At 37.7% G+C, this 13,950-nt stretch overlaps 1 protein-coding gene across 4 annotated transcripts in view; it reads left to right on the top strand.

Moving 5' to 3' along the window:
- LOC124644900 (WD repeat-containing protein 47) overlaps positions 1-13,950 on the top strand; it is a 37,313-nt gene that overhangs the window by 2,743 nt on the left and 20,620 nt on the right. The window contains exons 2-4 of one of the 4 annotated variants that reach the window (XM_047184566.1): positions 859-2,353; positions 2,446-2,547; positions 2,936-2,981. In XM_047184566.1, the coding sequence (XP_047040522.1) occupies positions 882-2,353; positions 2,446-2,547; positions 2,936-2,981 (1,620 nt within the window). In that variant the 5' untranslated portion in view covers positions 859-881. Of the gene's footprint in view, positions 1-858; positions 2,354-2,445; positions 2,548-2,834; positions 2,859-2,935; positions 2,982-9,310; positions 9,796-9,874; positions 10,299-13,081; positions 13,683-13,950 lie in introns of those variants that run through there. The other 3 variants (XM_047184569.1, XM_047184567.1, XM_047184568.1) reach the window with 3 other exon arrangements.

The following is a 13,950-nucleotide window of genomic DNA, read 5'->3' as shown; positions in this document are numbered from 1 at the left end:
ACGCAAAAACGGCTGGACCGATTTGATTGAAATTTGGTATGTAGATAGGTGATACCCTGGATTAACACATAGGCTACTTTTTATCAACACACCACGCGGGCGAAGCCGCTGGCGGAAGCTAGTATTCTATAATCTAATACATAATAATTGTGAACGTAAAACGATGAAGCCAATATAAAACATCTTCCCACCTATAAAGTATTATTATTCAAAATAAACTAGTAGATTTTAATGTCTGCAGGCACTAGGTATCTACAGGTACCTAGCAGACACTTGACATTTCGTCTTTATTTCTAGGGTGGACAACAGGTGCACTCTGTTCAGCCATTGAAATTAACTTGATAGTTGTGAATAGCGAAGATGTCAGTAGGTGTCGGTTCCCACTTAACATCAGGTGGGCCACCTGCTTATTTCCAATTAAGTACGTCTGAAAATATGTAACGACTTCATATAGGTTGAGTTACAATTGCTAGCTAAACGTGTCCAATAATGCGGTAACTTTAATTAAAACCAGTTACGCTTAAGGTGGGTTGATTCCATTCGCCAATAATAGTGAATTGGCACCTGCTTCGTAGTTTTGTTATGAAAATGCTACACAAACGACCTTCTTTGAGTCGCTTGCAGGAAATTGTAAGATTACGCAACTGGCCTTTGATTGCTACTGCTAAAATTCATTAGAAATTGTCTTTGCCGGGACTTTTAGAAATCAGCATTATTATTTACACATCTACTTAGTTTCTTTTTTACTTTTGGCCAGCGTTTAAAAATATATATAATTTAAAAGTGACAATCGTGGCTTATCTGATTTTGTAGTAATTTTGCGTGTACAAAACCATTAACAGTGTTTATTTGTTCCAGATTTAAGGCGCTTAGTTATCAGAATGCCTTCGTCCCACCTGAACCTACGCGAGGATGACGTAGTCCGGCTGGCCCTAGAGTTTCTACACAACCGCGATCTGCACATTACGCAACTATCACTGGAGCGTGAAACCGGGGTCATTAATGGCAATTTTGCTGATGACGTGCTGTTTCTACGACAACTCATCCTCGACGGACAGTGGGATGACGTACTAGAGTTTATTCAACCACTTAGCGCACTGAAAGCTTTCGAAGCTGACAAATTTAATTACGCTATACTAAGGCATAAGTATATAGAATTGTTATGTATAAGATCTGAAATTAAAGCTTATAATAATGTTGAAAATATTGTAGACGAAGTTGTGAAAGTCCTTAGCGATCTAGAGAAGCTAGCGCCCTCGAAAGAAGAATACTCAAATCTATGTTTATTGTTGACTCTGCCAAGTATAACTGATCATGCGCAGTTTAAGAAATGGAACCCAAGCAATGCACGCGTTCAATGCTTTAGAGAGGTGTATCCTCTCGTAGAACAATTCTTGCCTTGCGACAAAAAATCTAGCGGCTCTGTGTCTAAATGTGCAAAAAATGATCGATTAATGCAATTACTTATTAAAGGAATATTATATGAATCATGTGTAAACTACTGCCAGGCTAAAGCTACGGGGTCCAAGGAAGCGCAATCGAATGAAGTAAATTTTTCGAGACTACTCGATGGTTCTGGTTTTGACGAATCAGATCTAAGTTTATTGTCATGGCTGCAATCTATTCCAGCTGAAACTTTTAGTGTTCCATTTGAGCAAAGGATGTTGAATGTAGATGTGGAAAAGTTAGAGCGTCCATCTTTGCACACATCATGGACAGAGCACATGCTTGTCACGCCAATAAAGCCACGCACGTTTCCCCATTTGGCAATGCCGTTCAGGAGACCGCGTTCCGCTGCCGATGCCATGACGCGATCGCTTCGTCCACTGCCCGACGGCGCGCCAAGACATCCTGCTGTAATGGCTCTCTCCGCTATTGATTATGGCCCTTCATCTTCATGTTTCGCTGGATTTCATCTTACTGGAATTAAAGGTAGCAGACTTATGAATACTTCAGTGGATAGATTATTTGACAGTAAAAATGCTGAGAGTATTTTTAACGGATTGAACGAGTCACTGAAAACGATAGATGAAGCTACGTTGAAACCCATCGGTGAGTTTACGGCTTCTACGAAAACGAATGATACGAGTAGCATCGGCGCGTCGAACGCCACTACTCCCGAGCACAGGGGACAAGATTACTCAGCCTCTACGTCGATATCAAACACGGCAGCGTCGACTGAACGCTCATCACTCGCCGAGCGCACGCCGCAGCAGGCTGAAGCGGCAATGTTGCCGGGCGCCGATGGTGATTTTAGAAGGGAACTACTTAAAGAATATCAAATTCAAAAACAACGCGAGTGCGATGATTATCTGCGCAATCTCTGCTCTTCAGACTTGAGGCAACAGAAAATGTAAATAAAACTTAATTCATTTATCCTCAATAATAATGCTTATTATAAAAAACGTGTTCACAATATTTATGTTGTATTTGATGTATTTTCAGGATGGAGCCAATAGAAGATGTTGCATCAGCTTTTCCGTCAGCTGTCAAGAATCCACAACAGATAACTCCTGATAAAGGTCGCGAACAATCACCGTTTATCAGGTAATTTCACCCACTTACTTAATTGATGGCTAAAAATATCCGAATTAAATTGTAATCGTGTATTATCTAAATTGATATAAAAGTTATGTATGTAATTGATAGTAGATGATTGCTAGTATGCCATGCATGCACGCGGTAGCAAACAGTAATCATTTTCTTACGGAGTGGTGTACTTTCATCGGTAGAGCGAGCAAGCAATTTGTTCTGAATGTTTGGTCGCCAACTGTTCTTGAGCTGTTTTCTCTAACGAGCCGATAAATTACAATGTAATATGTAAAGTACTCCAGTGTTATCTGTTCGAATAGAATACTGTACGTGAAACCGAAATCAAGTGAGTGCATCGTCGTGTAACATTCATTTCTCATGTATTAAATTTCTCGTGTTTCAGGAAAAACGAAATTATCGAGTCGCCGGAGATGGGAGATCCAAAAAGCGTAAGAATACTTTTTTATGTAATTTATGGAACATTGACCGCGATGTACGAGTTTAGCCTTGGCCATTGTTTTTAACTGATGCTATGAGTAAACGTCAAAACACGTCTTGCCTTATAAGCGAAATGACCGATGATATAAAAAGTTAAGCCTCACATAACTACTTATTGCTAATTTTATGATGCTTCGTACAAAAACTCTAAAAATATTCTAACGTCTCACGAATTGTTGATTTTGAAACACAGTATGAAAGCGTCTAATGTCTTCCGCTAAAAATTAAAATAAGTAGTCATAATATTACATTGCACTGAATTATAATTTTTATGAGATTTCTCGTTGAAAGGCAGCGTTCACGGTCCAAATAGTATTATATTTTTTAAGATTTTCTAGGTCGGATTCTGAGCACGTATGAATCGGCAATGTCCGTCTCAAGCATCTGAGAGAATGCTGCTGTTAGTCGCGTAGTTCGATTAAGCTATAAATAAAATGGGATGACTATATTTCACTTTAGTCTCGTTTTTTTTTGCTATTTGCTTGTAAACAAGCAGCTTAAGGGGATAATTTATATAATTGTGGAATTGATGAAACAAACTACTATTCAAATTTCTAAAATTATTTATCCCTAAATGACTGTGTCATCCGTTACCTTGATAAGTATGTTACGGATCGTATTTCCGATGGTAAAAGTCGTAACGTTACCGTCATATACAGTGTACTGCATATCTGAACGTAATGTCACAGTACATTAATCGAGGCATGATTACAATTTCACGTGTCTTTTGATAATAGCTATAACTTTCCTAAGCATTTTGTTTCCTACTTTCTGCCATTAATTGGTCGATACAGTCGCATCTTGTGTTAAATCATAAAAATGTTAGTCATCTCGTTATTTTCTTTGTGATTATCGCTTATTAAATTGTTATCACATAACTGTCATCGGCTATGTGTATGCATGCAAAGTATGCCTGTTTCTTCTTTGTGCAAGATATACTCTTTATTTTTGAAACTGGATGAAATAAGGATTATTAAAATCTAATCGAAAATATTTAAATTATAGTCTGATTTTTAATCTCGTAAACTGACATTACGAGTGTTCTCAGTTTATTGCAAATTCTTAAATAGTGATGTGGCACGACCGAAACTTAGCGTTAATAAAATCAAGTATCGTTTTTTTTTACAATAAGTCATCCTGAAATCTGTCAGATCTGTCAGGTGTCGCAGGCAGTTTGTAGCACGTCGTGCAGCCGTGTGTATGTACGTGAACTGTAAATATAAAACTCGTGTGGATGTTTTTATACGATTATTGTATCGGTGTTCCTCCCTGCTCCTGCTGCGTGAATGTGTAGAATTAGTTGAAAACAATATGGATAAAGAAGTAAGTTTGTTTAGGAGTAAATCGACCTGTGTTTGCTATTGTCCGTCTAAGGCTAAGCTCAATCAAAGCGGAGCGAAGTAGTTTTTCAACAGCGGATGGAGACAGGACGTTCGGATAACGTAATTGTAATGCTTCTTTAAGAACTTCTCTGCCTTAGTGAAGTCTGGGTTTTATGTAGGCTAGCTGGTCTATGTTTTGAATACTATATTTCATTTTACATTTAAGCTGTATTCGTGCTTATATAGGGTGTCGTACCTAAACACATTAAAATCTAGCACATATCCATTCAGTGGTTTAGTCACAGGAGTCATTTTTCGTTTTCATAATTTACAACAATCCTGTGTAAAGCAGAGATAAAGTTAGCAGAGTATCGAATGTTTTGACCAGTTGACAGCTGACACCTACAGTCAGTTTTCAAGGGAGAATTTCCATTGTTTGTAATGACTGACTCTTATATGGTGTTCTAATTCTCGCACATTTTTATTATATTTACTTTGTTTGAAATATTTTATTTTTTATTTTTACTTTTTTAATTTTTTCTTTGTTCTTATCGACATTTGTTAACCAGTATATTAACGTATTTAATTTAATGTAAGGTACAACACACCCGAAATAGCGAATATCACGCTTATTATTGAAATATTAAAATAATATATAGGTCGTGATGGTCTATTAGGAAAAGGGTCAACCTCTAAATTAGATTCGAATTCAGTGCAAGCGAGTACCAATGCAACTTTTCTAAGTTTTTACATATGTACTTTATAAGTACATATATCTTGAACACTAATATCTTATTAAAGGTAGAGGAAATCGCAAACCTGCATTGAGCAAGCGTGGTGATTAACGCTCAATCCTTGTTTGTGTAAAAAGATGCTTGTGCCCAGCAATGGAACGATAAAAGGGCTGAGGAGGATGTAACAAAAGTACTACCCAAAGACATATCGTTTTTATTTAAAAACGACACATAGCTATTGTCATAATTACATTTCGAAAAAAGATTTATCGTAACATTAATCATTTAAAATTAATGAATATTCATTATTTACCCAGTCACCCACAACGACTGTTGGTTTTTTACACGTGTCTATGAATAGCGTCGACTATAAATTATACAAGAGCAACATATTGCTATGAATCTATTATCAGGAAACAGTAAGACATCATATTTTATAAGACGTCAATGAAGTGATGAATATATTGTAATTTAACACTAACCATTTTCTAACGGTTTCATCCGCGTCCTGTGGGGACTACTGCCCGTACCGGAATAATATGTATAGACTATACTACTAGGGAAGAGTGTAGCTTTACAACTGTGAGAGGATTTTTCAAATCGGTTCAGCAGTTTCGGGTCTCGGCCTTTAGGGTCTTTTGTACAAACAAACAAAATGTTTTCTCTCTATTATATAGGTATGGAAAACTAGCTCTGGTTGGAAAACGGTAGGGGGAAACACGTGTGTATTGTATTAAAAGTACTTAAGTATAAGTAATCATAGATATATTTAAGTCATGCACTCACGTGGTACTTCATATTAACGACATCGACTGTAGTACTTATGAAGACACTATACAGCTTGAGTATAATTCATGCTTAAAGCGGTGGCTTTTGTTTTAGATAAATTTTTGTTTTAGTATCTAAGCGATATTGTCATGATTTCTAAAATATCGTATTTTTCAGAAAAAGGCTGTGCTATTAGGTTAGAAGTAGCTGTTTCCTCCAGTTTTACCCGTGCCGGGGAAACCTACTTAACGTGCCAGGTTAAACAGAGAGATAATTTCACATAACAAGGCTTTGTTTATAGTGGTAAAGTCGGACCAGTCAATTTTTAACACTTTATAATATTAGCTTAGAAGTAAAGGCATTTGAAAGGTAACTAGCCTCCGGCATGTGGTTTAAAATGCAGGAAATGGCTACTTTTATTCTATATAATAGAATGCAGGGCAAATGCAGCGTATTCTGGAAAAAAGAATACATTTGCTTTGTGAGAAGGGCCGCTATTACAACATAGCAATTTTCTGTAGTAAAGTTGCGAGGTGATTTTCTGTAGTTATCATTTATTATGTTGATACAAAAAAAGTTAAATAGTTTTCATAGACTCTGATATCAGTTGTCAGACGAGTGTCAAATCTATACAAATGAGAGACCGGACCCACAATTTTATTGTGCCAGAATACTGCGCTCTTATTAAATAAAGCCTGTAACAAAATCACTGTTTCCAAATCTTATGAGACGAGACGATAAAAATCGACTAACAAAATATAGAAGTTACAACAAATAAATCTTTATCTATCAAAACCTTTAGCCGCCTACCTGTCTGTTTATGTAGTTAGTACATATAATTTATTTACTAGTTCGATTATAAAACGTTCCGACTGTTCTTATTTATTGCTACACTGTAAGTATGACCTTCATCTGTACTGGGTTGGATTATTTTGCGCCCACTCGAAATACTTAAAACGCGTAATCACATAAATAATGCGTCAGGATAAAAATCTCGAGTCGCGTTGAGGTGGGTTGCGTAAAACGTGACAGTTTAATGGAAATTCGTACCTTATGTCCTTAACAGTCTACAGTATTTAACGATCTACTAGGATTTGGTTCATTTAATACGGGTTCGATTCGTGGTTTGGCGGTTTCCTTCGTTTCAATTAAAGTTTCCCTTTTCTATGTTGCTTGTGACACCTTTAGTCTGTCATCCAAAGGGAGTTGCCACTGTTTGGGCATTTCTTCTTCGTTTGGCTCTGCTGTAACCGGCGTACGTTAAGATGATCTAGTGTTAAATGTGTACACAAATTAAAAGGCCATCGAATTTTGTTACCTTTCGAAATGATTCAACTTTTACTAAAAGATCAGTGTGAAAACAGCATAAATATTTTAGCGAATTGTACAGCAAATCCAATTCTACTTTGTGTTCATAACTAATTATATCCTTCACGTAAATGTATGTAAGTAGGTAAACAAGACCAGGATTGTTTATTCATCATTTCAAAAATTAATTAAGTCTTGACTCATTTGTATGCTGCAATATGTTCAAGGGCGCGTCTTCAGCGGACAGTCAGTTTACTGTGACACATACAGAACAAATGGACCAACTGACAACCTTTTTATTTTTGTAAATTATTCGAAGAACACAAGGGATTTGTCTGTACATCGACGTCTGCTACTCAGATGCAAAGAAAACATCTAAAGGAATTATATAAAATAGAACTCGTTACGTATCGTTGGTGTTGTATGAATGCGAATGTTTATTTCCAATGATAATATACTGTAGCGCACAATTGTGAAACCGGACGGGTCATTTGACAATTGACAAGTAATTTTGAATGCATGACGTTACCCTGGCGATGACGGTCTGGGTAAAAACCCAAACTTTTCCTCTACATAACATGACAATACGGGTGTAAGATGAACAAGAGCAAGGGCACTGATATACCTGATTAGAATAATTGACTCTATTAAAACTATTGATTGATTAATTAGACTAGCAGTTTTTACTGTAGAGGCCATTTCTCATTCCCGGATAAAATACTCGAACCAATGGTTTTCCTCGATAAATTCTCTTTTCAAACATGGTCATTAAGTTCTTGGGACCAGCCAGTTCCGCCAGCCAAACTTCTTAAATAATATGTATTGCAGAATTAATGATGAAGAGAAAAACGAATTTAGTATAAAATTGAATAGCAAGTTGCTTTAAAATTAGCAAAGATTTCGTTACGTATTTATTAACATTAATATGAAAGTGTCGCATTTATTCGATCAATACAAAAGCGGACATTTAATAAATCTCAAATATCTTGGATATCTATGTCGTGTGTTTGTCTATTCTTTCAAAACTCATACTTATTTATAGAAACTGTTCTGATGTCCATAAGATTTATTAACAATAGAATATGGCATATTAGAAAATTTTCAAACGACTTTTTAATCCCACTTGCCTTTTCGGATGGTTTCTACTGTCTGCTGCCTACGCGCACCAATTTAAGTAGTGGCTCCTTAACTTCTTATACCTAAAATATCTCTTTTTCAGAATATATTATTTATAAAAATATGCATATATTTAGCTACGCAGATGTTCTTTTTAAAAACCGGGTGCGATATATCAGCAATAAAACTTTTCAAGTTATTAATGAAGGTCGGTCTTGCAAATGGTTTTATTTCAAGTAATCGTTTGCCTTCTATTTTATGAGGTTCGGTATCTTAGTTGTTTTGCTCGTCTATCATACTCGTCTTCGCATACAAGTTGACATAGCCAGGTATGCACCGTTATCTTTGTTGACAAATTATTAGATTTTATAGCACTTTGTAACCTCATTCTGAGTTTCTTTTAGTATCAGCAGCGAACATTAAACTAGTTTGAAGGTTGCAGTATGCTTTCTTGACTAGAGAATGTCTATGCGGCACCGCTAACCTTTTGTGACCTAGTATATCGTGGGTTCGTTGAGTTTTGCTAAAAGGAAAAAGCGATGCTGGGCTTGTTTCCTTCAAGGATGTTGCCATTTTAAATCGTTCCCTAGTTAACTCCCAATTATTATCCAACAGAATCTTAAGTGACCACGGTAATTAACTGGGAAACCATTTTAGGAACCATGTAATCGGCGAGTTTACGTTGTTCAAGTCGATTAATTTTGCAGATATTCGACAGTAGAACAAGCTGGGTATTTTATTATTTATTTACGACTAAAATTTAATTCCTACGCCTATATATACGCTCATCTCATTAAAAAAATAAACAATTTAAGCTCATTATAATTTTATTGATGGCCAGATTTGTCGCAAATTAAAGCTGCTGCGTTTGTCGACTATATATGCATATACCTTAACGACCTTCGCGTGAACTTGGAGTGACGCCTACACGCCATTAAGTCCTTGTTTATTATTGATGATTCTCTTAGAGTACCTACTGGACCATTATTTACCTCGTTGTCACCTATATTTATACTTAACATATAATTGTAGGACGTAGCGATAATCGTAGACTCGTTGCTCGCGCGCATGCCTCTTATGAGTCATCGGTAAGCATTGTGCGCACAATGCCGCCGTCCGCACGGTCCAGTCGCGACGCGGCATACCTAGAGAACATACATGTCACTTAATGTACTTGTACGCACACTTTACGCACGATCGAGCTTCGGAAACATTGTTCTCATAAATTGTGAATTAAAATTATATTTTACTGAACTGTGTTAACGATTTGTGGAGATGACTGCTGTGAAAAAAGTAATGGCGATGCGCCAATTGGACTCTATGTTTGGTAATATGAATCTGGAGGGGGAGGGTCGGCATTCTCCGGTTGTCAGCTCTACCGTCGAGCACGACCCTCGCTGTGAAGTGCATGGTCGTTGCAGTACGCCGTATAGGTCGTCACTTTACCTTCACAGTAGAGAGTCTACGCCTGGATATTACAGGGAGTCCGTTTCACCCACTAATGGGCTTATTATCAGGTATATTTAATATTGTGAATAATATTAATTAGTAAAAAAAACTTACGTAATTTTTCTAACAATAAATATAATGAAACAGGCGTCGAGACTCATTGGGGCTGTCGGGTTCTCCGGCTCGCGAGCTAGAGCACCCGTCGACGTTCCCGAGTATCCTGCGACGCGAGCGACACAGTCCCTCCGTGACGCCTCCGCGTCGTGACACACCAAGCCCAACTCACAGATTTCATAACAAACGCCATTCTATGGGCTCCTTCCCCAACCTGAGCAGAAGCAACATTGTCAATTACAATAGACGCGACTCTATATCCAGCAATAGCATCAGAGACATGAAGCGTGATTATGTTGGATCCACAAATTCCCTATCCAGGAAAAGCTCTATTGATACAAAGAAATCTTCCACGGACTCCTTGGATGTTTGGCATGGTACCACTTGGGAGTCTGACAAACACAATTCCGTGTCATCGCTAGTACATGACGAGCGAGTTCCATATGGTCACAATAAGGTATTGTATCAAGATATGAGCTTTATTATTTTAACAAAAATATTTTTAATAATCTCATCATTAATCAATCCCGTGCATAGGAAAAACTTCGGTACCTACAGATTGAACCCAATTACACGAATATCGGAAATGTAAATATTGAAAAAATGATTATTCAGGTATTGTTCCTAATAGATTTAAAATCGGAATTTTCTAGTCATTAGTATGAGGCGAATCAGTAGGAATAATATGGTACTTATACATTTTTACTATTTCCGTGACATCCGCATTATGTGAAGCCAACATTATCCGCGTTTGAATGAATTTCGACGTCATTCGAGCTTGTATTACTTACTATAAGTAATAGCAGTAAGATTCTTTACATAGCAGTAATAATTACACATATTAAATATTACTGTTATTTATGACGTTTGTAATCAGTGTACTATTTATTTGCATAAATCTGATACATTATAATGGCAAAACTATTAGAAATTCGATACATCGGCAGTGGTACATCCCCAGTTCGCTTTACATGGTCAGCTGATAGGGCGACCGTCCCGCGCGTCTGTCGGTGACCTAAACAGCCATAAATGGACATGACGCCGCCAACTGCCACCCGCCACGACTAAATCATGACAATATTTACATTTTATCTCGCATGCCACTGCGATATTTACTCAGACTGTTCAACAACATGCGAAAAATTGTCATTTGTGCGTTGTATTCCTTGGAACAACAGTTCAATTAGTAGCACAAGAATTCCAGATACTTCTGATGAACGGTTAATTCTGTTTAAAAATGTAAAAAGTGGAATTTAAAGGTTACCAACGTTTCGATGCTAGCGGTTCATCGTGACGTCACCTCAATGTCTTGTGACCAAAGGAAACCGATGAACGAATTAGGTAATCGCTAATCGGTCATAACATCACTTTATTTCCATTAACCGTAACGATTCTTCACGTAATTCCGATGCACTTTTCAGTTCCAATTCTTCCTCAAAATTATAGTTGCGTAAAGTTTTATTGATAATCGAATTAAACTATTTTCTATAGATGGTATCATTGCCTAATTGATAAGATGGTACATCTATTTAATCAGGGGAACAATATCGCGCTATGATAAACGACGACAGATTTACTGTGTGTACAAATGAAACCTCGTCCCAAGTTAATGAATTTCAATTTAACTGTAACTGGATCCTCTCGTAAATACACAATTTGGTCCCAGACAAGTTTCCAGTTAATCGGTTAATAAATTTCAATTGTATACGAGGCGAAGACTGCTGTATATACCTATCGACGATTCAGTTTACATGTGTGTTTGTGTTAATTGTGTCAATGTTGCCTTCCAAATGATAGTTCGCCTAAGGATTTTCGGTGTACACATTGTGAGTCACTCTGAAATCATGGCTAGAGTCTCTTGCTTGTGTAACATAAATATTATTAAGTTTACGTAACCCGTTATAAGATTTGCTTTATCGCTTGTTATTGTTTCGATCATGGAGGTTTTGTTAACCTGTTCTATTGCAAAAAAGTGTTACAATTAGTGTGAGATCTCGCTCCAACTCTTTGTGAATCAGAGTTTTTTACCTGCTAGTATATTGTGAATCTGACTCAAGTTACTACAATGGTATTTTGATTGATTAGCGTACATATGTTTTTTTGTGTACATGTTACAACAATACAAGAAATATTATATTGGCACTTGGTTAGTACTTATTGCTTCCTTTTTATGTACGCACGAGAAATCATATTCAAATGTAGTCCACTTCAGAAGGCGCATGCTTATTTATAACTTATCATTTTGATTCATTATTCACTAGCAAGTACCTGTGTTGTTGTTTTGTATACATCTTCCGTAGCGTCCCTAAATGTAGTGTTAATTATTTATTCGTTTTTCACGCGTAGGACGAAATTAAGATTATGATGAGTTCCTTTTGACATAAACTTGTTTATTATTATGCTCTTTATATGGCATAGCCTTGAGTTCCTTCGTTACGAATAAGGTGACTAATTAAATGTTTGAATTTTCCTACGTTATTTCTAGACTGGCGTGGGTGAGTACGTGAGCAATATTTGTATGATGAATTGGATCGGACCGCGTGCGCGTATCAACAGATAACACAACATAGCTAATCAAATATTACGAAATGACTCCTTTTTTATAACTAGTCAAGCGTAGAAAGAAGCGAAAGTTGCATGCGCGCATGTAGAATTAGAAGCTATTTCTAAAACTCACGATTTGAAACAAACCACAAAGGATGGTGTCGTAATTCCGTGCAACGGTTCAAATCTAGTTTTATTATCAATATTTTTAATTATATAATGTTCTTATCTTACTAAATGAGACCACATGATTATATAGCTATGTAGGTGAATCTGTCCACTGACATCTCTACCTATCTAAATTACTTGTAGCTTTTTATGCATGTAATGAATATAGAAAGTTGAAACTGCAAATAAAGTATGGTTCACTATAAAATTAAATGGCTTGTAATAGTTCTCGTATTTGTAATAAAGATTTGCATTGTATGATTGTCAGCGCGAAGAGATATCCACAATCGCTTTGCTCGCGAACAATATCTGAGCGCGTACGACGCGAGTTGACCGCGCACGGGCTACCCCTTTCACTTGTATTCGCATTCAACGGATCGAGCGGAACGTTAGCGCGCCTTTCTCTCTGTTCACCTCTCTGTCTAACATGCGTCGACGGTGGTGCAACACCGGTGGTGGGCCGGCGCACGCCGCTCGACGCCCGAGACAACAGTAGCGCAGTTTCCTCGACTACATCCGCACGGAACCGACACCGCCGCGCTCGGATGATCTATCGCGATCTGACATGAAGTCCAAACCGGCACATTACATAGACGCTCCGTTTAGACCGTGGCCGCCGCTTTCGCGTCAGGCACAACCACAGCCTAACTTTTATTTCCGACCGCCCGACCCAATGGATTTGAGAAATTTTAAAACAGCCTCGTCAAAAGGCTCTACTTACTCAGATTTCTCCGGCATGAGTGCTTACAGTAATAAATCGCGGGATTACTACTTTTTGTCTCCGAGTTATCGTTCAGCTGGTGCTCCGACGCCAAGTGGCCATGGCGATTTGTACGGTGTTCGAGAACGACCCCGTCAGCTCAGAAACCCAAACCCCTCACCGCCAGCAGCCTGCCCGTGTAGTCGCTCGCGATCCTTAGAAGACGTCCGTACTGAAGTGGTTACAGAGTGGGAGGACGATGACGAGAACGGCAACCGTATCGTTGCACCAGCCACCAAATTTAACCGTACCTCATACAAAGCCAACCCCGCATTCCAAAAGCAAGGATTTCTCACCCGCCATTCCATGGAAAATCTAGTCGATAGACCACCGCAGTTATTGCCCCCCAAACGGATCTCTGCCTTTCAGGTAATTGAACTAACTTTCTATCCATACAGTTGTTTCTTTGTGAAATGACTGCACTAGAACAGTTGTTTGTTATAGTTCGGCCATTCAGAGAATGCGTTCCTGACACGTCGCGATTGAACTGACGACGTAATAACATTCATTGATTATTGATATAATAATGTTGTTTTAATGCTCCTCAATTGTTAAAACGGTAAACAACCAGCAAAAATATTTTTATCGTAACTGCAACGCCATTGCAAAGTTACGTCGTCAGTTCAATCGCGACGTG

The sequence above is a fragment of the Helicoverpa zea genome, chromosome 31, assembly GCF_022581195.2.
Source record: "Helicoverpa zea isolate HzStark_Cry1AcR chromosome 31, ilHelZeax1.1, whole genome shotgun sequence".
Lineage (NCBI taxonomy): Eukaryota > Metazoa > Arthropoda > Insecta > Lepidoptera > Noctuidae > Helicoverpa > Helicoverpa zea.
This window is presented reverse-complemented; position numbering and strand designations above follow the sequence as displayed.